The following is a 22,666-nucleotide window of genomic DNA, read 5'->3' as shown; positions in this document are numbered from 1 at the left end:
CAGTCTTAGTCCTGGACCAGCAGATCCCGACTAAACCAGCTGATGGTCCAGTCTTAGTCCTGGACCAGCAGATCGGTGTGATCTGATGCATCAGCAGGTTCCTCTAACGGAGCCAACGCTCCATCGGGATTTGCGGGTTCCATCGTTGAGCTCCTGCCTTTAGTTGTATGTTCAGATCACGTGGTTGATTGTGGGATTGTTGCAGCTCCACACTTGTGTAACTTATCTGGGGCCTCATGATCAAAACGTGCGTGGATTTCAACGTGAATCCGTGCATGGAATTTTCACGTATGCAAAAAAAAATTCAGATGTTCAAAACTGTGCGTACGCCCAAATCCACGCAGGTTCCTTTGAACATCCCAATCAGCGTGGATTTGAGCGCACATGCGGGAGCACAACACTCCGCCCTGTCTCCTCCCTCAAATACTACATTTGCATATGATCATGAGTATAAACATCAAGTGAAAATCGGCCAAATAAACGTTGGAAATGGCGAAAGCAAGTATGAAAAAGCGAAAATACACGGAGTGTGAGCTGGAGACACTGTTGAAAGAGGTGGAGGCCAGGAAAACCGTCCTTTTTGGTTCCCCGTCCTCTGGCATTACCAGCAAGCGCAAAAAAGGTGAGTGGGAGCTTATGACTGCGTCCGTAAACGCTGTGGGCTCTGAACACCGCAGCACACAAGAAATCAAAAAGAAGCGGTCGGACATGAAGGTGGAGGAGCAGAGGAGAGCGGCTGCACACCGGCAAAGTGTGGCCATGACGGGTGGTGGAGCAGGCACAGAGGACCTCACTCCGTTTGAGGAGCGTGTGCGCGCAATTGTGGGTGACACCGTCCTCACAGGCATCGTACCTGTCGGTGAGGGCGACACCGTCTCATTTGAGCATCCACATAAAGATAAATTAACTCCTTCAAGTGTACCATAGCCCACAGTGAGGGCAACGTATTTATGCTTGCATTGAAATAAAGACTCGAGTGACTGAAGTGATATTGTGACAATCTTATTCAATCAGATGATGCCAAACCGGGAACCTCGCGGGTCACAGCTTCCTCCCTCCCATCCGAGGAACCCACCGCCAACGCCACCGGTGCCTCCAGTCCTGAGGTCTGTCCGACCGGCCTCATGATGAGACAGGCGGTTCTGGAAACCCAGGACAGGATCAGTCGGGGAATTGATGAACTCAATAGAATCATGACACGCATGGCTGACACACTTGAGCATCAGCAAAATATTAAAACATATTGAAAAATGAACCTTGACTGAGTTTCCCATTTATAGTGTGTCAATGACACGTTGTCGGGCCCGAATGGCAGCTGGATGGGGTTGCACAAGGGGGGGGGGGGGGGGGGGTGCTGGCTCTGGCTCGCTTGCTGGCTCCTCGACCTCTGCCAGTGGGATGCCATGGCTGTGCGCCAGATTGTGCATTGTGGCACATGCAATGATGATGCGGGCCACCTTGTTGGGGCGGTACAGCAGCATCCCCCCGCTCCTGTCCAGACAACATACGGTAGTCATGTTATGAGCGTGGTTGTAGGCGAGCTCTCGGGCAGTCTGAGGGTTGGTGAGGGGGGTCAACAACCAGCCCTTCAATGGATAGCCGCTGTCACCTGACGGGTTGTTGTCAATGGACACATTAATGAATTGTGAAGTGGCTTTATTGTTGATATTGTAAACGATCACTTACCTAGGAGCCATCCATCCTCCACCCTGCCAGCTTGGAGCCTCATTCTATTTCAATTCAATTCAATTTATTATATTATGTATAGCGTCTCCTTGTGCCCCTCTCCAAACATCGACCCAACTCAGCACAGAGTTCCAAGAAGATGGCTCTTGTAATTGGTGATATATGATATATATTTCTTTTACGATTACAAGCCATTCCTCTGAAAGATACTCGTGTTCGTTTGTCTAGTGTACCATAAGAAAACCAGTGAACAGGATCAAATGTTAAAACAAGCTTTTATTATATCATGCACAATGTTTTCCAGCCGGAGGCACACTTTTCTCAAACCACGGAGGTAGAGAAATGCACACTGTGGTCATCAATCCAGTCATATTTATACTGAAAGAGGGAGGTGTTTTGTACGTTATAGGAGCCGATGTTGAACCTTATCTGTTGAACCTTATCTGGGAGGCCAACTGCAGGGATAGAAACTTAAACATGTCAAACTTTCAGCCATATATTTTCTGTTGTTTATCTCTAATCCGACATGCCAACCCAGCAAAGATCTACGACAACCAAAACCCAGAGAAAAACAGGAGGGGACCCATCAATCTTAAACATCCGTTTCTCTTCATTGTCTTCACCTAAAGAAGAATTCAGCTAATCAGTCTGGTCATAAAAACAGGAGGTGGTCTTACGCTGAGAGCAACCATCAGTGTATATAATCTTATAGAAAAAAAACCCTAAAACAATTTCATAAAATCCTAACACCTCTTTTGCTGCGGCTCAGCATTTAAATAACATTTCTAAGATTTATTGTTTTATTCACAGTGTTTCCAAAATGTGTTATGCTTTTCTTTTACAAATGTGGGAATGAGGGTTCAAAATTGCATTAAAATGTACAAAACAGTGAAATTTATCTTGCCGGCCAGCACCCTTGCATTCACGATGATGTGGAGCTGTTAGTGTCACCAGTAGAATGAAAACATGGACTGGATTTTCATTTGGATATTTAAATAAAACTGGAATGGTGACTGGAGGGTCACTCAGTAGGTTAAGCAAGCGGCTCATTTACTGAAACTACAGCGGTTGCAAGTTCGAATCCCAGCCTGCGCACCTTTTCTGCATGTCATCCCCATTCTCTCTCTCTACCCCCTTCCCTCTGCAACTTGAATAAAGGGCCACTAGAGCCACAAAAAAAATCTTAAAAAAAAAAAAACTGGAATGGAGTGGTGCTCCTTTGTCACACAGAATTGACCCTGAAGCCATTTGAAACCAGTTAACTATTAATAAGCACATTTAAATAAGTGAAGAGGGCTGGACCTAACAACATTCCTGCAGACAGGTTATTTTCATTCTCTGTAGTTGAAGCTGAACATTCAGCTTTGAGGGCCTCTAGTGGTTTGAGGGAAGCATTTGTATAGTCCACATATCAAGAAAAAGCTCTGACCCCATTGTTACACTGATGACACCTGATTTGGAAATCTTTATGTCTATCTATTAAATGAATTAAGAATTAGGACACTTCTCTGTCTGGGACTCCATTTGCTATTTATTTGCCATCTGTTAAGACGGATTTGTGACTGCCCAAAAAAACCCAATGAATTGAAGCAACATTTTATACAAGAATGGAGCAAAATTCCTTGACAACTACGTGAAAGTGGATAATTCCTGATCATGCAACACATCCCTGCAAATCGAAAGTTACGCCTGTAACTACGGTTCTATGAGTCCCGGATGACCGCCAGGCGGTGCTGTAAGCACTGGATATCTTCCCTCGCGCATGCGCATGTCGAGTACAATACCAACAATGTCACGTCACCCGTGACCCCTGCATGACCCCCGGAAGGGTATATCTTCCGGCGTCAGCATGGGATCGACTCCTAGAATCTTCTCGCGAGAGCACGAGGATTCGGAGTGACCGGCAGGCCTGGCGGTCATCCGGGACTCATAGAACCGTAGTTACAGGCGTAACTTTCGTTCTATTTCGTCCCTACTGACCGCCAGGCGGTGCTGTAAGCACTGGATGACGAATACCAACAATGTCACGTAGGATCCCGGTCACATACCTCACTGACCAGGGGCAGAAGGACCCGGGAGTAGAACCACGCCCAATGGTTGGGGAGTGGCGACATTGATCCGGTAAAACCTGGAGAACGTGTCTGGCGACGTCCATGAAGTCGCGGTGCAGATGTCCTCCAGAGGCACCCCCTGCAGGGCAGCCAAGGAGCTGCGACGCTTCTGGTCGAGTGGCACCTCACCCCCACTGGTAAGGGGCGGCCACTGGCCCTGTGGGTGCGCTCGACGGTGTCCACCACCCAGTGGGACGGCGCTGTCCAGAAACAGCACGCCCCCTGTTGGGGCCACCATGGCAGAGAACAAGCTGCTCCGACCGTCGCACAGGCGCGGTAGCATAAGCAGCAAGGGCCCGTAGGGGGCACAAAGGGCTTGGCCCACTCTCTGCAGGACCTAGGGCAGGAACGCCACGTTCGGCCACAACGTAGCCCCTGAGCTGACTGACAGGGCATGTAACTCATCGACTCGCCGATGTCATGGCGAGGAGAAAAGCTATCTCCATAGAGAGCCACTTCAGGCCCACCCGGGCCAAGGGCCCAAAGGGTGGAGAAGAGAGGGCACCTAGCACCATGGGCAGGTCCCACACTGCTCGGGGGTTTATATTCATGTTTATGTTCTGGTTCTCTGGAAAGCGTCTAGAGACAACATCTGTTGTATTAGACGCTATATAAATAAAATCGAATGGAATCGAAAACTGGGGCCTTTGGGCTCCTCGGGGGGGGGCAGCCTCAGAGCCCCCCTGAGAAAGAGAAACCAGCCGGTGGCACCCCACGGTGGCATTCTCAACCAGGGCATGTTGCGATGAAATGACCGCCACATACACCCTTAAAGTGGACTGAGCACGGTCACCGTCCAGGAGGGACCGAAAGGAACCCCAGGATCGTGGCCACGGGGCAAAGAACAGGGTCCTCTGCCCCGTCTGCACACCAGGCAGAGAATCTCCCCCACTCGCACTCATACCAGAGGCGGGTGGGAGGCACATGGGCATTCGAGATGCCAGCCCTGACGGGTTCAGGACAGCTTGACAACAATGGGTCGGGCGCCGCAGCGGCCAGACTCAGAGCCAAAAACGACGGGGTCGGGGTGCAAAACCTGAATCCCCGGCTGGAAAAGACGGTCCCTCTGGGGGGCGTCATGTTGTGTCGCAGCAGAGCCTCCGCAGCAGTGGAAACTATGTTTCCCCGGTCGGAAGGGGGCCACCAAGAGGAGCCCGTGAGCCCTCTGGAGGACCCTCTGCAAAGGCGGCTTGCGCCGGGAGAGGAAGTCCGTCACCCGGTTCCTGTCTCCAGGCAGGAACATCGCCCGAAGGCCGGGCAGGCGAGGAGCTGTCCACGCTAGGAGGCCCCGGGACACCTGCAGCAGCTGTGCAGAGTCAGGGCCCCCTCTGGTGGCCGATCAAGGAACAGTGGACACACTGTCCGACCGACCCGGCACGTGCCTCCCCCACAGGAGTTGCAAAAAATGTTAGTGTGAAGTGCAGAGCCCAGAGCTCCAGCACGTTGATGTGGCGCGTGCGGACCCGGGAGGACTACTGATGACAGCCTCCCGGCAGGGAGGGGTCAGCGCCTAAGGGCACACCCCTCAGCCGGAATGTCCCGCCTTTCCAGGGTGCAAGGGTATAGACACACACACGCGAAACCCTGACCAGCCTGCGCCCGTGCCTCTTGGCATCCAGGCGAGGCTGTCCAGCCACATTGCAGGGGGCGTAGCGACAGCAGGCCCAAAGGCATAAGAGGGGCAAGGGTTGCCGTCACGCACCTGGTGAAAAAAATCCTGTGACAGGGAGAGCCCGCACAGGAGCACCCTGAACCGACAACGGTGGCCCCGGTAGGCGAACCCCCGGAACTACCGGTGACGTGCCGCGGCCGGCACGTGAAACAAGCGCCCTGTAGGTCCACAGTTGCAAACCACTTCCTCCTGACCAACGCAGAGCATCCGCTGTGGTCAAGCCTCCGGAAGGGCAGGACCTTCATGTATTCGTCGAGGTCCCTCAGGTCCAAGATGGGACGACGTCCGTCGTCTCTCTTGCTGACGAGAAAGTAGCTCAAGTAGAACCCCCAGGCCGCGGCGGGGGGTCCACCGGCATGATGGCGCTCTTGGCCAGTAGGGCGGGCAACACCTGAGCCCGAGCCGGAATGTTTGCCGGGTCTCTGACGATGGTCATCTCAACCCGGCCGGAGGTAGGAGGCCGGTGTCGGAACAGCAATACGCACCCCTGGGCTAGGGTGGAAACCACCCGGGCCCCAATGAGCAGGCAGCCCAGTAACCGAGCTGCTGCCGGAAAAGTAGCTGACGACCGGCTCCGTGGCCTTAGCGCCGTCTCCCCCGGGCTCTGGAGGTCGGTCGGGATCAACGCCCCGACGCTGGTGGGACGGTCCGCGCACAGGGGGGCGAAAGTCACCAGCAGGCTGACTCACAGACCGCTGAAAGCCGCGCCGGCCGCCGTGGGCAGGCGACCGGGGGCGAGGCCCGGGGGCCAGTGAAGGGCCTCCCGGAGTAGCAGATGAGAAAGGGTGTTCCCCAGCCGGCCGATGCGTGCCGCTGTTTCATAAGCCTTACAAACATGCCCATCAGTAACCCTACTCTGGGTAGAGGGGCACTTGGGATCTGGCTTCAGAGCCTCATCAGGAGCCACTATCAGTGCTGCAATGGAGGGCTCGATGGGGGGGGCATGTGGTGGAGACCAGCCACAGCAGCGTCCTCCATCGCCGTCAGAGCACGGTCATCAGCCGGCTGTGACATCTCTCCAGCATGAGTGCAGCTCCCTCAAAATAATCCGACGAAGACGGAATGTGAATTCCACCGGAGAAGGATTGCGCCTGTGGAAGGCGCTAGAGGCCACCTCCGCACGCGGTGCATCCGGCTGCAAGTGTGCCAGGGCAGTGCGGATAATGCTCTGCACGGAGGAACAAACCGTCCCCTCCCGAGAGCTCTGGGCAGATGAGTGCGAGGAGAACCCCGAGCGCTGTGAGGCCGGGTCCCCTGATGACACGTTGAAGTGGCTCGCCGAGGCTGCAATGGAGATGGCGTCCTCCGGCAGCGGCGGTGGCGACCCCAGAGCAAACTCTGGCATGGCAGGTTCCACCTGGCCAGTACCAGGTTGCAGATTGAGGAGGGGCGCCTTCATCTGCTCCATGTCGGCAGCCAAGCAATCTACCTTCGAGGAGAGCTGGCTCGTCATCCGCCGTCGTTTGGGGGCCCCCACCACTCTCTTTGCCGATCGCTTCAGAGAAGACCCCGGCTGAGATGAGGGGAGGCTGGTCGACGGCCCCGGCTGCTCGGGGCCGAGGCACGACACGCAGAGGTCCTGGTCATCCGCAGGGTCCAGGGCGGCCATGCACCCTGGGCATGAACGCTCCATCACAGCGACCGGTGGGAGAGGGAGCGGACACGCTGCCGTCGCCACGGATGTGCTGGCAGGAGAGAGGAGCGGACACGCTGCCGTTCACACGATAGTGTCGGTGGGAGCGGTCACGCTGCCGTCACCACGGATGTGCCGGTGGGAGAGGGGAGCGGACGCGCTGCAGTCACCACGTAGGTGTCGGTGGGAGAGGGGAGCGGAAACGCTGCCGTCACCACAGCGAGCACGCTGCCGTCACCACCAATATGCTGGCGGGAGAGGGGAGCGGCCACGCTACCGTCAGCACGGATGTGTCAGTGGGAGAGGGGAGCAGAAACCCTGCCGTCACCACAGCGAGCACGCTGCCATCACCGCCAATATGCAAGCGGGAGAGGGGAGGGCCACGCTTCCGTCAGCACAGATGTGTCAGTGGGAGAGGGGAGCAGAAACGCTGCCGTCACCACGAATGTGCTGGTAGGAGAGACGAGCGGACACGCTGGCGTCCACACGAATGTGTCGGTGGGAGCGGTCACGCTGGCGTCCACACGAATGTGTCGGTGGGAGCGGGGAGCGGTCACGCTGCCGTCACCACGGATGTGCCGGTGGGAGAGGGGAACGGACGCGCCGCCATCACCACGTAGGTGTCGGTGGGAGAGGGGAGCGGAAACGCTGCCGTCACCACAGCGAGCACGCTGCCGTCACCGCCAATATGCAGGCGGGAGAGGGGAGGGCCACGCTTCCGTCAGCACATATGTGTCAGTGGGAGAGGGGAGCGGAAACGCTGCCGTCACCACAGCGAGCACGCTGCCGTCACCGCCAATATGCAGGCGGGAGAGGGGAGGGCCACGCTACCATCAACACGGGTGTGTCAGTGGGAGAGGGGAGCGGAAACGCTGCCGTCACCACAGCGAGCACGCTGCCGTCACCGCCAATATGCCGGCGGGAGAGGGTAGGGCCACGCTGCCGTCACCACGGCTATGAGAAAAGGCAAAAAAAGGCGTCTTTACTCAAAAGAAGAGAACAATCCTCTCTTGTTTCTTTCCTTTTTTCAAAGAAAAAAATAACTGCAAGGAAAAATAATGTCACATCAATAAGAGGGAGAGGGAGCGAATGCTGCCGTCACCATGAACGAGCCGGTGGGAGAGGGAGCGGACACGCTGCCGTCACCACGGCCGCAAAACAGGCCAAAAAGGCGCTCTTCTTTTCCTTTCTTATATATATATATATATATATATATATATATATATATATATATATATATATATATATATTTTTTTTTTTTTTAAAGAAAAAAATAATCAGCAAGGAAAAAATAATGTTGTCACATTAATAAAGTGGGAGAGGGAGCGAAACGCTGCCGTCACCACAAATGTGCTGGTGGGAGAGGGGCGTGGCCTTCACCACGGCTGTAAGAAGGACAAAAAAGGTGTTCGTGTTGTTTTTTTCAAAAGAAAAAAATAATCCTTTTCCGTCTTCTTTTTTTCCTTTTTTTTTTTTTTTTTTAAAAGAAAAAAATAATCTGCAAGGAAAAAAATAATGTTGTCACATTAATAAGTGGGGAGAGGAAGCGAAACGCTGTCTCCCTGCGCAGATTGTGATCAGGTGTCAGGCGCAGCTTGACAGCTTACCTTCTGTCAGCTGGGCAGGGGGGCGGGGCGGGGAGACGCCGCCGCAACCCGACACCATCAATACCGCGCCGGCCACAGCTCCTCGGAGGACGAAAAAAATCGTTACTCCTACCTGAATGGCACGAAGCTGCACAGAGGCCGGCGGGTTTTTAGGGAGGAAAGGAAGAAGCTTCACAAAGCTCCTATTTCCGTCCTGTACTTCAGACGCGCGATGCGAGAAGAATAAGGAGTCGATCCCATGCTGACGCCGGAAGATATACCCTTCCGGGGGTCATGCAGGGGTCACGGGTGACGTGACATTGTTGGTATTGTACTCGACATGCGCATGCGCGAGGGAAGATATCCAGTGCTTACAGCACCGCCTGGCGGTCAGTAGGGACGAAATAGAACTGAACCACTCATCAATCAGCATATTGCCAGAGTTATGTAGTGTCAAATAAAGCACAGAAAAGTAAATTCTGTAGTATTTTATCTTTATTTGTAATGTTTCTTTTTTGAAATTATTTCCGATTGAGACTCAATATCTACACCAAAATTCCACACAAAAAGGACAATTATGAGAAAACAATATCTATTTATTATAAATACATTTAACATGAACACTACCTAGATAATTGTGCCGTGCATTATTTAGTTATTTATGGTTTAATTTACATTTAAAGTTGTTCCATAGGAAATGATTACACGATTTACATGAAAAGTGGCATCAACTAAGCAGCAGAACCTACCATCATGTTTGCTTAAATAATTATAAATTACATTACCATAAACTAATAATTAAAATCAGAATTTCCAGGACTATAAATCAGGAAAATAAAAGAAGGTTCCAGAAAAAAGTCCTGTGCTATCAGCTTAGTAAAAATTCCTTCTAAATCATAGTAAAAGTGCACTTTGTCAGAAGGTCTTTAATTTTAAATCAGAACAAAGTCTTTGTTAGTTCATATTTTCTCTTAAGATGTCCCAGGAACATCAGCAGGGAAGCAGCTGCTGACTTGATAGTAGCCATGACAACAGCACCATGGAGACTGCAGTGATGAGACTGATGTTGTGGCTTACTCCACTTGAAATTTCTGTAAATGTGGAGAAAAGGAAACAAAGCATGGCTTCAGCAAACTGTTTCAGGATATTGCAGATTTTTTTATTCTAATATTACAGTGAAATTTACTTACCTGAACCTTCCACAGTTACAGAACTGGTTTCAATGTTGAAGTCTGTGACGATTGGAGCTGCTCCAATCAAAACATTTCCAATTTGAACGTTACTAGGAGCAGATGCTGATGCAAAACGAAAGTCCATGTTGTTGATGATTGATCCATTGCTGCAAATGTAATGAACATCTTAATTAGTAAAAAAATTTTCAAAAATATTTAAATCTTATGAACAAACTGTAAATAAGTTACCTGAATGAAATAATTTTCAAAGAGCGGAATGAAGAAAAAGCTCTTTCAAAGTATGGTTTCAGCTGCAGAAACACAAGGAAAATATCTATAAGTTTCATTTCAAAGGTTTCAGTTCTTGAATGTCGTTTTTGAGATCATTTGTAAAACCCACTCAGGAGTTTCTAGAACCGAAGCACATATAATATCTATATTTGTCACACCACCATTTTACACTGCAAGAAACCCAGATCTGTGGAAACTCAATGTTTATCAGCAAATCCAAGGTACAAGGTGGGAAGTTAATCCATAAGGAAGAGATGCAGAGTAGAGTTACTGATCCTCCACATCATGCATAGCTCGGTAGATAGGTGGGAATGCCTTCTCCGTGCAAAGGGAAGGATGTATAAAATAATTTTTTTTAGCAGACTGAATATAAACTTGCTTTAGGATCAAGCCCTATACTGATCAGCCAACGACCTGTTTTTTTTTCTTTTCCATTTAGAATGGTGGTCGGCAATCCGCGGCTCTAGAGCTGCATGCGGCTCTTTAGCACCGCCTTAGTGGCTCCCTGGAGCTTTTTCAAAAATGTTTGACCTTTTTTTTGCTTTTTTTCTTCTTTTTTTCTTTTCTTTCTCTTTTTTTCTTCTTTTTTTCTTTTTTTTCTTCTTTTTCCTTTTTTTCTCTTTTTTTCTTCCTTTTTCCTTTCATTTTTAATCTCGACTTTTTTCTCGAAATTTTTACTTTTTTCTCAACATTTCGACTTTTTTCTTGGGATTGGACTTCAACATTACTCTCGACATTTCGACTTTTTTCTCAACATTTTGACTTTTTTCTCAACATTTCGACTTTTTTCATGAAATTTTGACTATTTCCTCCACATTTCGACTTTTTTCTCAACATTTCGACTTTTTTCCCCGACATTTCGACTTTTTTCTCGTCATTTCGACCTTTTTCTCGACATTTCGACTTTTTTCTCGAAATTGTACTTCAACATTAATCTTGAAATTTCGACTTTTTTCTCAACATTTCAACTTTTTTCTCGACATTTGACATCTCGACATCTTTCCCCAGTTATAGCTAATATAGATACATGCAGCATGTGTTGCCTTCATTCTAAGGCTTTTCATTTTTTGCAGCTCCAGACATATTTTATACGTATCTTTTTGTATTTTTTATATATTTTTTATTTCTGACTTTTCAGTCTTTTTACCCCTCTCCTATATGTGTGTGCTAAGTGTACTGCTGACAACAAATACGTTTCCCCACTGAGGGAGAAAATAAAGGATATCTTATCTTATCTTATCTTATCTTATCTTATCTTATCTTATTTGTTTTTTGTGTTTTTGGTCCAATGTGGCTCTTTCAACATTTTGGGTAGCCGACCCCTGGTTTAGATCACATGGACAAGCCTGCCCAATGTAGCACTTTGTTCTTATGTTGCATGACCATGGATCTTAAACGACTGCAAAACAATTCTCAATCTGGAAGTTAGGTGGTGGTGTGAAATATATAGGAATACCATAATACAATTACATTTGTATGATATTTTATCATTGATGAATAACTATGATTCATGATTTTTTTTTTTACATTTAAACTTAAAAAAAGACTTACTGTTGACTCTATTAACGCAGCTCGGTTTTTGAAAGCCGTGGATGAGGCATCCAGCAGATCAGTTGTGAATGTCTCTCCCAAAGATCTAAAAGTCACCCGCCTCACGACTGTTGACTCTGCAGTTGTAGTGGTCGTTGTTGTTGCTGCAGTAGAAGGCGTTGTGGTTGTAGCATTGGTTGGAACTTCTGGAGATGCAGTTGTTGAATTTGTCTTGGGTGTTTCTAACAAGAAAAAACACAAAAACATGTTTAAAAAGTTTTTAAAACAAGAAGATATTAATACTCAACTTGTTATATTTTATGTCTGGCTAATTTAAGTTATTTAACGCTTGTTCATCAACATAATACTTCTCATGACAGAGCCAAAGTGTATTATTAATCAATCCAGAAGTTTTTAGGGGGATTAAAGGAACTGATGTTCCATGCTTTTTAAAGAAAAGTTTTCAATAAAGGACCATAATATTTCAATATGAGTTAAAAAGGGAAACAGTCTCATTCAAACAAATCCCCTTTGTTTGATTGTGCGACAAAAAAAAATGTCTGTGTCCCCTCCTTGTTTTAAATTAAATTAAATTGTAAAGCATTATTAATTGAATGAGAGACACACTCCTCATGATTGCATGTTGTGAAATGATTGTGAACTGTTTTCTTACGTATTATTGCAATGGAGTCTGACACGATCGTGACGTTGAAGTTCACAGTGGAATTAACTGCACCCTCTTTTACAGTTTCTGCAACAACACTGTTCTCTGGGAGTTCCTCAACTGGTGTGGTTTTATTGAACTCAACTCCGACCTCAACTTCAGTATTCTCCAATCGTGTACTGCTTACAGCTAATCTGTAAAAAGGAATAAATAAGTCACATTAGAAATCATATATTCCAAAGTAACATTCTAAACATGTGTTATGTAATAAAAAAAAGGTTTGTATAGTCATATTAGAAACAGAGAAAAAAAAAGAAAGACAAAGAATGACGATTAAATGTAAAACCTTACCTAAATGCAATTACAAAACTGCGGACGAAGAGAGAGCCAAATTTAGCTCTGTAGATGGCGTCGTACTGTAATAAAAATTAAAACAGGAACAAAATTAGTTTAAGATTTAGATTTGTATGTGTGTGTGTATATTCAATAAAATTTAAAGAAAGCTTTTTAAAAAATCGTAGGCCTACTCACGAATGATATGACTTTTATTTGAAGAATCTGAAATGTGTTGCTGTTTTTATCTTCAAGTTCAGCATTATAGGGTTCTTCCAAAACTACTGACACAACATATGTTGGAACAAATGTGGTTGTTGTTGGAGCAGCTGTAGTTGTTGGAGCGACTATTGCTGTGGTTGGAGCAGCTGTGGTAGTTGTTGGAGCGGCTATTGCTGTGGTTGGAGCAGCTGTGGTAGTTGTTGCAGCGACTATTGCTGTGGTTGGAGCAGCTGTGGTAGTTGTTGGAGCGACTATTGCTGTGGTTGGAGCAGCTGTGGTAGTTGTTGGAGCGGCTATTGCTGTGGTTGGAGCAGCTGTGGTAGTTGTTGCAGCGACTATTGCTGTGGTTGGAGCAGCTGTGGTAGTTGTTGGAGCAACTATTGCTGTAGTTGGAGCAGCTGTGGTAGTTGTTGGAGCGACTATTGCTGTGGTTGGAGCAGCTGTGGTAGTTGTTGGAGCGGCTATTGCTGTGGTTGGAGCAGCTATGGTAGTTGTTGGAGCGGCTATTGCTGTGGTTGGAGCAGCTGTGGTAGTTGTTGCAGCGACTATTGCTGTGGTTGGAGCAGCTGTGGTAGTTGTTGGAGCGGCTATTGCTGTAGTTGGATCAGCTGTGGTAGTTGTTGGAGCAACTATTGCTGTAGTTGGAGCAGCTGTGGTAGTTGTAGGAGCGACTATTGCTGTGGTTGGAGCAGCTGTGGTAGTTGTTGGAGCGGCTATTGCTGTGGTTGGAGCAGCTGTGGTAGTTGTTGGAGCGGCTATTGCTGTGGTTGGAGCAGCTGTGGTAGTTGTTGCAGCGACTATTGCTGTGGTTGGAGCAGCTGTGGTAGTTGTTGGAGCGGCTATTGCTGTAGTTGGAGCTGCTGTGGTAGTTGTTGGAGCAACTATTGCTGTAGTTGGAGCAGCTGTGGTAGTTGTTGGAGCGACTATTGCTGTGGTTGGAGCAGCTGTGGTTGTTGTTGGAGCCGCTGTGGTAGTTGTTGGAGCAGCTGTGGTTGTTGTTGGAGCAACTGTGGTTGTTGTTGGAGCAGCTGTGGTTGTTGTTGGAGCAACTGTGGTTGTTGTTGGAGCAACTGTGGTTGTTGTTGGAGCAACTGTGGTTGTTGGAGCGGCTGTTGTTGTTGGAGCAGCTGTGGTAGTTGTAGGAGCAGCTGTGGTAGTTGTTGGAGCAACTGTGGTAGTTGTTGGAGCGGCTGTTGTTGTGGTTGGAGCAGCTGTGGTTGTGGTTGGAGCAACTGTGGTTGTTGTTGGAGCGGCTGTTGTTGTGGTTGGAGCAGCTGTGGTTGTGGTTGGAGCAGCTGTGGTAGTTGTTGGAGCAGCTGTGGTTGTTGTTGGAGCGGCAGTAGTTGTTGTTGCAGCAGCTGTGGTAGTTGTTGGAGCGCCTGTAGTTGTTGGAGCAGCTGTGGTTGTTGTTGGAGCAGCTGTGGTAGTTGTAGGAGCAGCTGTGGTAGTTGTTGGAGCAGGTGTGGTAGTTGTTGGAGCAGCTGTGGTAGTTGTTGGAGCAGCTGTGGTTGTTGTTGGAGCGGCTGAGGTAGTTGTTGGGGGAGCTGTGGTTGTTGTTGGAGCAGCTGTGGTAGTTGTTGGAGCAGCTGTGGTTGTGGTTGGAGCAACTGTGTATGTTGTTGGAGCGGCTGTTGTTGTGGTTGGAGCAGCTGTGGTAGTTGTTAGAGCAGCTGTGGTAGTTGTTGGAGCAGCTGTGGTTGTGGTTGGAGCAGCTGTAGTAGTTGTTGGAGGAGCTGTGGCTGTTGTTGGAGCGGCTGTGGTAGTTGTTGGAGCGACTGTAGTTGTTGGAGGAGCTGTGGTAGTTGTAGGAGCAGCTGTGGTAGTTGTTGGAGGAGCTGTGGTAGTTGTTGGAGCAGCTGTGGTTGTGGTTGGAGCAGCTGTGGTTGGAGCAGCTGTGGTAGTTGTTGGAGCAGCTGTGGTAGTTGTAGGAGCAGCTGTGGTAGTTGTTGGAGGAGCTGTGGTAGTTGTTGGAGCAGCTGTGGTTGTGGTTGGAGCAGCTGTGGTTGGAGCAGCTGTGGTAGTTGTTGGAGCGGCTGTGGTTGTGGTTGGAGCAGCTGTGGTTGTGGTTGGAGCAACTGTGGTTGTTGTTGGAGCGGCTGTGGTAGTTGTTGGAGCGGCTGTTGTTGTGGTTGGAGCAGCTGTGGTAGTTGGAGCAGGTGTGGTAGTTGTTGGAGCAGCTGTGGTAGTTGCTGGAGCAGCTGTGGTAGTTGTTGGAGCGGCTGTGGTTGTTGTTGGAGCAGCTGTGGTAGTTGTTGAAGCAGCTGTGGTTGTTGTTGGAGCGGCTGTTGTAGTTGTTGGAGGAGCTGTGGTTGTTGTTGGAGCGGCTATGGTTGTTGTTGGAGCGGCTGTGGTAGTTGTTGGAGCGGCTGTTGTTGTGGTTGGAGCGGCTGTTGTTGTGGTTGGAGCAGCTGTGGTTGTTGTTGGAGCAACTGTGGTTGTTGTTGGAGCGGCTATGGTTGTTGTTGGAGCGGCTGTGGTAGTTGTTGGAGCGGCTGTTGTTGTGGTTGGAGCAGCTGTGGTTGTTGTTGGAGCAACTGTGGTTGTTGTTGGAGCGGCTATGGTTGTTGTTGGAGCGGCTGTGGTAGTTGTTGGAGCGGCTGTTGTTGTGGTTGGAGCAGCTGTGGTTGTTGTTGGAGCAACTGTGGTTGTTGTTGGAGCGGCTATGGTTGTTGTTGGAGCGGCTGTGGTAGTTGTTGGAGCGGCTGTTGTTGTGGTTGGAGCAGCTGTGGTTGTTGTTGGAGCGGCTGTGGTAGTTGTTGGAGCGGCTGTTGTTGTAGTTGGTGCAACTGTGGTTGTTGTTGGAGCAGCTGTGGTTGTTGTTGGAGCGGCTGTGGTAGTTGTTGGAGCGGCTGTTGTTGTGGTTGGAGCAGCTGTAGTTGTTGGTGCGGCTGTGGTAGTTGTTGGAGCAGCTGTAGTTGTAGTTGGTGCAACTGTGGTTGTTGTTGGAGCGGCTGTGGTAGTTGTTGGAGCGGCTGTTGTTGTGGTTGGAGCAGCTGTGGTTGTTGTTGGAGCAACTGTGGTTGTTGTTGGAGCGGCTGTGGTTGTGGTTGGAGCGGCTGTGGTTGTGGTTGGAGTGGCTGTAGTTGTTGTTGGAGCCGCTGTGGTAGTTGTTGGAGCAGCTGGGGTAGTTGTTGGAGCGGCTGTGGTAGTTGTTGGAGCAACTGTGGTAGTTGTTGGAGCAGCTGTGGTAGTTGTTGGAGCAGCTGTGGTAGTTGTTGGAGCAGCTGTTGTTGTGGTTGGAGCAACTGTGGTTGTTGTCGGAGCGGCTGTGGTAGTTGTTGGAGCGGCTGTAGTTGTTGGAGCAGCTGTGGTTGTTGTTGGAGCGGCTGTAGTTGTTGGAGCGGCTGTTGTTGTGGTTGGAGCGGCTGTTGTTGTGGTTGGAGCAACTGTGGTAGTTGTTGGAGCAGCTGTGGTTGTGGTTGGAGCAGCTGTGGTTGTAGTCGGAGCAACTGTGGTTGTTGTCGGAGCGGCTGTGGTAGTTGTTGGAGCGGCTGTTGTTGTGGTTGGAGCAGCTGTGGTTGTAGTCGGAGCAACTGTGGTTGTTGTTGGAGCAACTGTGGTTGTTGTTGGAGGAGCTGTGGTTGTTGTTGGAGCAACTGTGGTTGTTGTTGCAGCGGCTGTGGTAGTTGTTGGAGCGGCTGTAGTAGTTGTTGAAGCAGCTGTGTTAGTTGTTGGAGGAGCTGTGGTAGTTGTTGAAGCAGCTGTGGTTGTTGTTGGAGCGGCTGTTGTAGTTGTTGGAGGAGCTGTGGTTGTTGTTGGAGCGGCTATGGTTGTTGTTGGAGCGGCTGTTGTTGTGGTTGGAGCGGCTGTTGTTGTGGTTGGAGCAGCTGTGGTTGTTGTTTGAGCAACTGTGGTTGTTGTTGGAGCGGCTATGGTTGTTGTTGGAGCGGCTGTGGTAGTTGTTGGAGCGGCTGTTGTTGTGGTTGGAGCGGCTGTTGTTGTGGTTGGAGCAGCTGTGGTTGTTGTTGGAGCAACTGTGGTTGTTGTTGGAGCGGCTATGGTTGTTGTTGGAGCGGCTGTGGTAGTTGTTGGAGCGGCTGTTGTTGTGGTTGGAGCAGCTGTGGTTGTTGTTGGAGCGGCTGTGGTAGTTGTTGGAGCGGCTGTTGTTGTAGTTGGTGCAACTGTGGTTGTTGTTGGAGCAGCTGTGGTTGTTGTTGGAGCGGCTGTGGTAGTTGTTGGAGCGGCTGTGGTTGTGGTTGAAGTGGCTGTAGTTGTTGTTGGAGCCGCTGTGGTAGTTGTTGGAGCAGCTGTGGTAGTTGTTGGAGCAGCTGTGGTAGTTGTTGGAGCAGCTGTGGTAGTTGTTGGAGCAGCTGTAGTTGTTGGAGCAGCTGTGGTTGTTGTTGGAGCGGCTGTAGTTGTTGGAGCAGCTGTGGTTGTTGTTGGAGCAGCTTTGGTAGTTGTAGGAGCGGCTGTGGTAGTTGTTGGAGGAGCTGTGGTTGTTGTTGGAACAACTATGGTTGTTGTCGGAGCGGCTGTGGTAGTTGTTGGTGCAGCTATTGTTGTGGTTGGAGCAGCTGTAGTAGTTGTTGGAGCGGCTGTGGTAGTTGTTGGAGCGGCTGTTGTTGTGGTTGGAGCAGCTGTGGTTGTTGTTGGAGCGGCTGTGGTAGTTGTTGGAGCGGCAGTTGTAGTTGTTGGAGGAGCTGTGGTTGTTGTTGGAGCAACTGTGGTTGTTGTTGAAGCGGCTGTGGTAGTTGTTGGAGCGGCTGTAGTTGTTGTTGAAGCAGCTGTGGTAGTTGTTGGAGCAACTGTGGTTGTTGTTGGAGCGGCTGTTGTTGTGGTTGGAGTGGCTGTTGTTGTGGTTGGAGCAGCTGTGGTAGTTGGTGGAGCGGCTGTTGTTGTGGTTGGAGGAGCTGTGGTTGTTGTTGGAGCAACTGTGGTTGTTGTTGGAGCGGCTGTTGTTGTGGTTGGAGCAGCTGTGGTAGTTGTTGGAGCAGCTGTTGTTGTGGTTGGAGGAGCTGTGGTTGTTGTTGGAGCAACTGTGGTTGTTGTTGGAGCGGCTATGGTTGTTGTTGGAGCGGCTGTGGTAGTTGTTGGAGCGGTTGTTGTTGTGGTTGGAGCAGCTGTGGTTGTTGTTGGAGCGGCTGTTGTTGTGGATCGAGCAGCTGTGGTTGTTGTTGGAGTGGCTGTGGTAGTTGTTGGAGCGGCTGTTGTTGTGGTTGGAGCAGCTCTAGTTTTTAGTGCGGCTGTGGTAGTTGTTGGAGCAGTTGTAGTTGTAGTTGGTGCAACTGTGGTTGTTGTTGGAGCGGCTGTGGTAGTTGTTGGAGCGGCTGTTGTTGTGGTTGGAGCAGCTGTAGTTGTTGGTGCGGCTGTTGTTGTGGTTGGAGCTGCTGTTGTTGTGGTTGGAGCAGCTGTAGTTGTTGGTGCGGCTGTGGTAGTTGTTGGAGCAGCAGCTGTAGTTGTAGTTGGTGCAACTGTGGTAGTTGTTGGAGCGGCTGTGGTAGTTGTTGGAGCAGCTGTGGTTGTTGTTGGAGCGGCTGTGGTAGTTGTTGGAGGAGCTGTGGTAGTAGTTGGAGCAACTGTGGTTGTTGTTGGAGCGGCTGTGGTAGTTGTTTGAGCAGCTGTGGTAGTTGTTGGAGCGGCTGTTGTTGTGGTTAGAGCAACTGTGGTAGTTGTTGGAGCAGCTGTCGTTGTGGTTGGAGCAGCTGTGGTAGTTGTAGGAGGAGCTGTGGTAGTTGTTGGAGCGGCTGTGGGAGTTGTTGGAGCAGCTGTTGTTGTGGTTGGAGCAGCTGTGGTTGTGGTTGGAGCAACTGTGGTTGTTGTTGGAGCAACTGTGGTTGTTGTTGGAGCGATTGTGGTAGTTGTTGGAGCAGCTTTGGTTGTGGTTGGAGCAGCTGTGGTTGTTGTTGGAGCGGCTGTGGTTGTGGTTGGAGCAGCTGTGGTAGTTGTTGGAGCGGCTGTGGTAGTTGTTGGAGCGGCTGTGGTTGTGGTTGGAGCAACTGTGGTAGTTGTTGGAGGAGCTGTGGTTGTTGTTGGAGCAGCTGTGGTTGTGGTTGGAGTGGCTGTGGTAGTTGTTGGAGCGGCTGTGGTAGTTGTTGGAGCAGCTGTGGTAGTTGTTGGAGCAGCTGTGGTTGTTGTTGGAGCAACTGTGGTTGTTGTTGGAGCAACTGTGGTTGTTGTTGGAGCAGCTGTGGTTGTGGTTGGAGCCGCTGTAGTTGTTGTTGGAGTGGCTGTGGTAGTTGTTGGAGCAGCTGTGGTAGTTGTTGGAGCAGCTGTGGTAGTTGTTGGAGCGGCTGTTGTTGTGGTTGGAGCAACTGTGGTAGTTGTTGGAGCAGGTGTGGTAGTTGTTGGAGCAGCTGTGGTAGTTGTCGGAGCAGCTGTGGTAGTTGTTGGAGCGGCTGTTGTTATGGTTGGAGCAACTATGGTAGTTGTAGGAGCAGCTGTGGTTGTTGTTGGAGCAGCTGTGGTGGTTGTTGGTGCAACTGTGGTTGTTGTTGGAGCAGCTGTGGTAGTTGTTGGAGCGGCTGTAGTTGTGGTTGGAGCAGCTGTGGTAGTTGTTGGAGCAGGTGTGGTTGTGGTTGGAGCAGCTGTGGTAGTTGTTGGAGCAGCTGTTGTTGTTGTTGGAGCAACTGTGGTTGTTGTTGGAGCGGCTGTGGTTGTTGTTGGAGCGGCTGTGGTAGTTGTTGGAGCGGCTGTTGTTGTGGTTGGAGCGGCTGTGGTAGTTGTTGGAGCAGCTGTGGTTGTGGTTGGAGCAGCTGTGGTAGTTGTTGGAGCAGCGGTGGTAGTTGTTGGAGCGGCTGTTGTTGTGGTTGGAGCAGCTTTAGTTGTAGTTGGTGCAACTGTGGTAGTTGTTGGAGCGGCTGTGGTTGTGGTTGGAGCAGCTGTAGTTGTAGTTGGTGCAACTGTGGTTGTTGGAGCAGCTGTGGTAGTTGTTGGAGCGGCTGTTGTTGTGGTTGGAGCAGCTGTGGTTGTGGTTGGAGCAGCTGTGGTAGTTGTTGGAGCAGCTGTGGTTGTTGTTGGAGCAGCTGTGGTTGTTGTTGGAGCAACTGTAGTTGTTGTTGGAGCAGCTGTGGTTGTGGTTGGAGCCGCTGTAGTTGTTGTTGGAGCGGCTGTGGTAGTTGTTGGAGCAGCTGTGGTAGTTGTTGGAGCGGCTGTTGTTGTGGTTGGAGCAACTGTGGTAGTTGTTGGAGCAGCTGTGGTAGTTGTTGGAGCAGCTGTGGTAGTTGTCGGAGCAGCTGTGGTAGTTGTTGGAGCGGCTGTTTTTGTGGTTGGAGCAACTGTGGTAGTTGTTGGAGCAGCTGTGGTTGTTGTTGGAGCGGCTGTGGTGGTTGTTGGTGCAACTGTGGTTGTTGTTGGAGCAGCTGTGGTAGTTGTTGGAGCGGCTGTAGTTGTGGTTGGAGCAACTGTGGTAGTTGTTGGAGCAGCTGTGGTAGTTGTTGGAGCAGGTGTGGTTGTGGTTGGAGCAGCTGTGGTAGTTGTTGGAGCAGCTGTTGTTGTTGTTGTTGGAGCAACTGTGGTTGTTGTTGGAGCGGCTGTGGTAGTTGTTGGTGGAGCTGTGGTTGTTGTTGGAGCGGCTGTTGTTGTGGTTGGTGCAACTGTGGTTGTTGTTGGAGCGGCTGTGGTAGTTGTTGGAGCGGCTGTTGTTGTGGTTGGAGCAGCTGTGGTAGTTGTTGGAGCAGCTGTGGTTGTTGTTGGAGCAGCTGTGGTTGTTGTTGGAGCAACTGTGGTAGTTGTTGGAGCGACTGTTGTTGTGGTTGGAGCAGCTGTGGTTGTTGTTGGAGCAGCTGTGGTTGTTGTTGGAGCGGCTGTGGTTGTTGTTGGAGCAGCTGTGGTTGTTGTTGTAGCAGCTGTGGTTGTTGTTGGAGCAACTGTGGTAGTTGTTGGAGCGGCTGTTGTTGTGGTTGGAGCAGCTGTTGTTGTGGTTGGAGCAGCTGTAGTTGTTGTTGGAGCGGCTGTGGTTGTTGTTGGAGCAGCTGTGGTTGTTGTTGGAGCAGCTGTGGTAGTTGTTGGAGCAGCTGTGGTTGTGGTTGGAGCCTCTGTAGTTGTTGTTGGAGCGGCTGTTGTTGTGGTTGGAGCAGCTGTGGTTGTGGTTGGAGCAGCTGTGGTTGTTGTTGGAGCAGCTGTGGTAGTTGTTGGAGCGGCAGTTGTTGTGGTTGGAGCAACTGTGGTAGTTGGTGGAGCAGCTGTGGTTGTGGTTGGAGCAACTGTGGTAGTTGTTGGAGCAGCTGTGGTAGTTGTCGGAGGAGCTGTGGTAGTTGTTGGAGCAACTGTGGTTGTTGTTGGAGCAGCTGTGGTAGTTGTTGGAGCGGCTGTAGTTGTGGTTGGAGCAACTGTGGAAGTTGTTGGAGCAGCTGTGGTAGTTGTTAGAGCAGCTGTGGTTGTGGTTGGAGCAGCTGTGGTAGTTGTTGGAGCAGCTGTTGTTGTTGTTGGAGCAACTGTGGTTGTTGTTGGAGCGGCTGTGGTTGTTGTTGGAGCGGCTGTGGTAGTTGTTGGAGCAGCTGTAGTAGTTGTCGGAGGAGCTGTGGTAGTTGTTGGAGCAATTGTGGTTGTTGTTGGAGCAGCTGTGGTAGTTGTTGGAGCGGCTGTAGTTGTGGTTGGAGCAACTGTGGAAGTTGTTGGAGCAGCTGTGGTAGTTGTTAGAGCAGCTGTGGTTGTGGTTGGAGCAGCTGTGGTAGTTGTTGGAGCGGCTGTGGTAGTTGTTGGAGCGGCTGTGGTTGTGGTTGGAGCGGCTGTGGTTGTTGTTGGAGCGGCTGTTGTTGTTGTTGGAGCAACTGTGGTTGTTGTTGGAGCGGCTGTGGTTGTTGTTGGAGCGGCTGTGGTTGTGGTTGTAGCGGCTGTGGTAGTTGTTGGAGGAGCTGTGGTAGTTGTTGGAGCAGCTGTGGTAGTTGTTGGAGCAGCTGTGGTAGTTGTTGGAGCAGCTATTGTTGTGGTTGGAGCAGCTGTGGTTGTTGTTGGAGCGGCTGTGGTAGTTGTTGGAGCGGCTGTTGTTGTGGTTGGAGCGGCTGTTGTTGTGGTTGGAGCAACTGTGGTTGTTGTTGTTGGAGCGGCTGTTGTTGTTGTTGGAGCTGTTGTTGTGGTTGGAGCAACTGTGGTTGTTGTTGGAGCGGCTGTAGTTGTTGTTGGAGCAACTGTGGTCGTTGTTGGAGCGGCTGTAGTTGTTGTTGGAGCAGCTGTGGTTGTTGTTGGAGCGGCTAAGGTAGTTGTTGGAGGAGCTGTTGTTGTGGTTGGAGCAGCTGTGGTAGTTGTTGGAGCAGCTGTGGTAGTTGTTGGAGCAACTGTGGTTGTGGTTGGAGCGGCTGTGGTTGTTGTTGGAGCGGCTGTGGTTGTTGTTGGAGCGGCTGTGGTTGTTGTTGGAGCAACTGTGGTTGTGGTTGGAGCAGCTGTGGGTGTGGTTGGAGCGGCTGTGGTAGTTGTTGGAGCCGCTGTAGTTGTTGTTGGAGCAACTTTGGTTGTTGTTGGAGCGGCTGTTGTTGTGGTTGGAGCAACTGTGGTTGTTGTTGGAGCAGATGTGGTAGTTGTTGGAGCAGCTGTTGTTGAGGTTGGAGCAGCTGTGGTTGTTGTTGGAGCAGCTGTGGTAGTTGTTGGAGCAGCTGTTGTTGTCGATGGAGCAGCTGTGGTTGTTGTTGGAGCGGCTGTGGTAGTTGTTGGAGCGGCTGTTGTTGTGGTTGGAGCGGCTGTTGTTGTGGTTGGAGCAGCTGTGGTAGATGTTGGAGCAGCTGTGGTTGTGGTTGGAGCAGCTGTGGTTGTTGTTGGAGCAGCTTTGGTAGTTGTTGGAGCAACTGTAGTTGTTGTTGGAGCAACTGTGGTAGTTGTTGGAGCAGCTACTGTT

At 50.2% G+C, this 22,666-nt stretch overlaps 1 protein-coding gene across 1 annotated transcript in view; it reads right to left on the bottom strand.

Moving 5' to 3' along the window:
* Positions 1-1,006: 1,006 nt before the first annotated feature.
* The window catches only part of LOC133420503 (mucin-5AC-like), a gene marked incomplete at its 5' end in the record, with an annotated part of 29,792 nt that continues 8,132 nt past the window's right edge, over positions 1,007-22,666 (bottom strand). Inside the window, 8 exons of the mRNA XM_061710197.1 lie at positions 1,007-1,142; positions 1,360-1,609; positions 11,808-11,923; positions 12,697-12,761; positions 15,499-16,737; positions 17,353-17,709; positions 20,197-20,531; positions 21,507-22,116. Of these exons, the coding sequence (XP_061566181.1) occupies positions 1,007-1,142; positions 1,360-1,609; positions 11,808-11,923; positions 12,697-12,761; positions 15,499-16,737; positions 17,353-17,709; positions 20,197-20,531; positions 21,507-22,116 (3,108 nt within the window). The remainder of the gene's footprint in view (positions 1,143-1,359; positions 1,610-11,807; positions 11,924-12,696; positions 12,762-15,498; positions 16,738-17,352; positions 17,710-20,196; positions 20,532-21,506; positions 22,117-22,666) is intronic.

Source organism: Cololabis saira, chromosome 20 (genome assembly GCF_033807715.1).
Source record: "Cololabis saira isolate AMF1-May2022 chromosome 20, fColSai1.1, whole genome shotgun sequence".
In the NCBI taxonomy this organism is placed as follows: Eukaryota; Metazoa; Chordata; class Actinopteri; order Beloniformes; family Belonidae; genus Cololabis; species Cololabis saira.
Note: the sequence above shows the minus strand (reverse complement) of the source record. Positions and strands in the feature narration are given on the sequence as shown.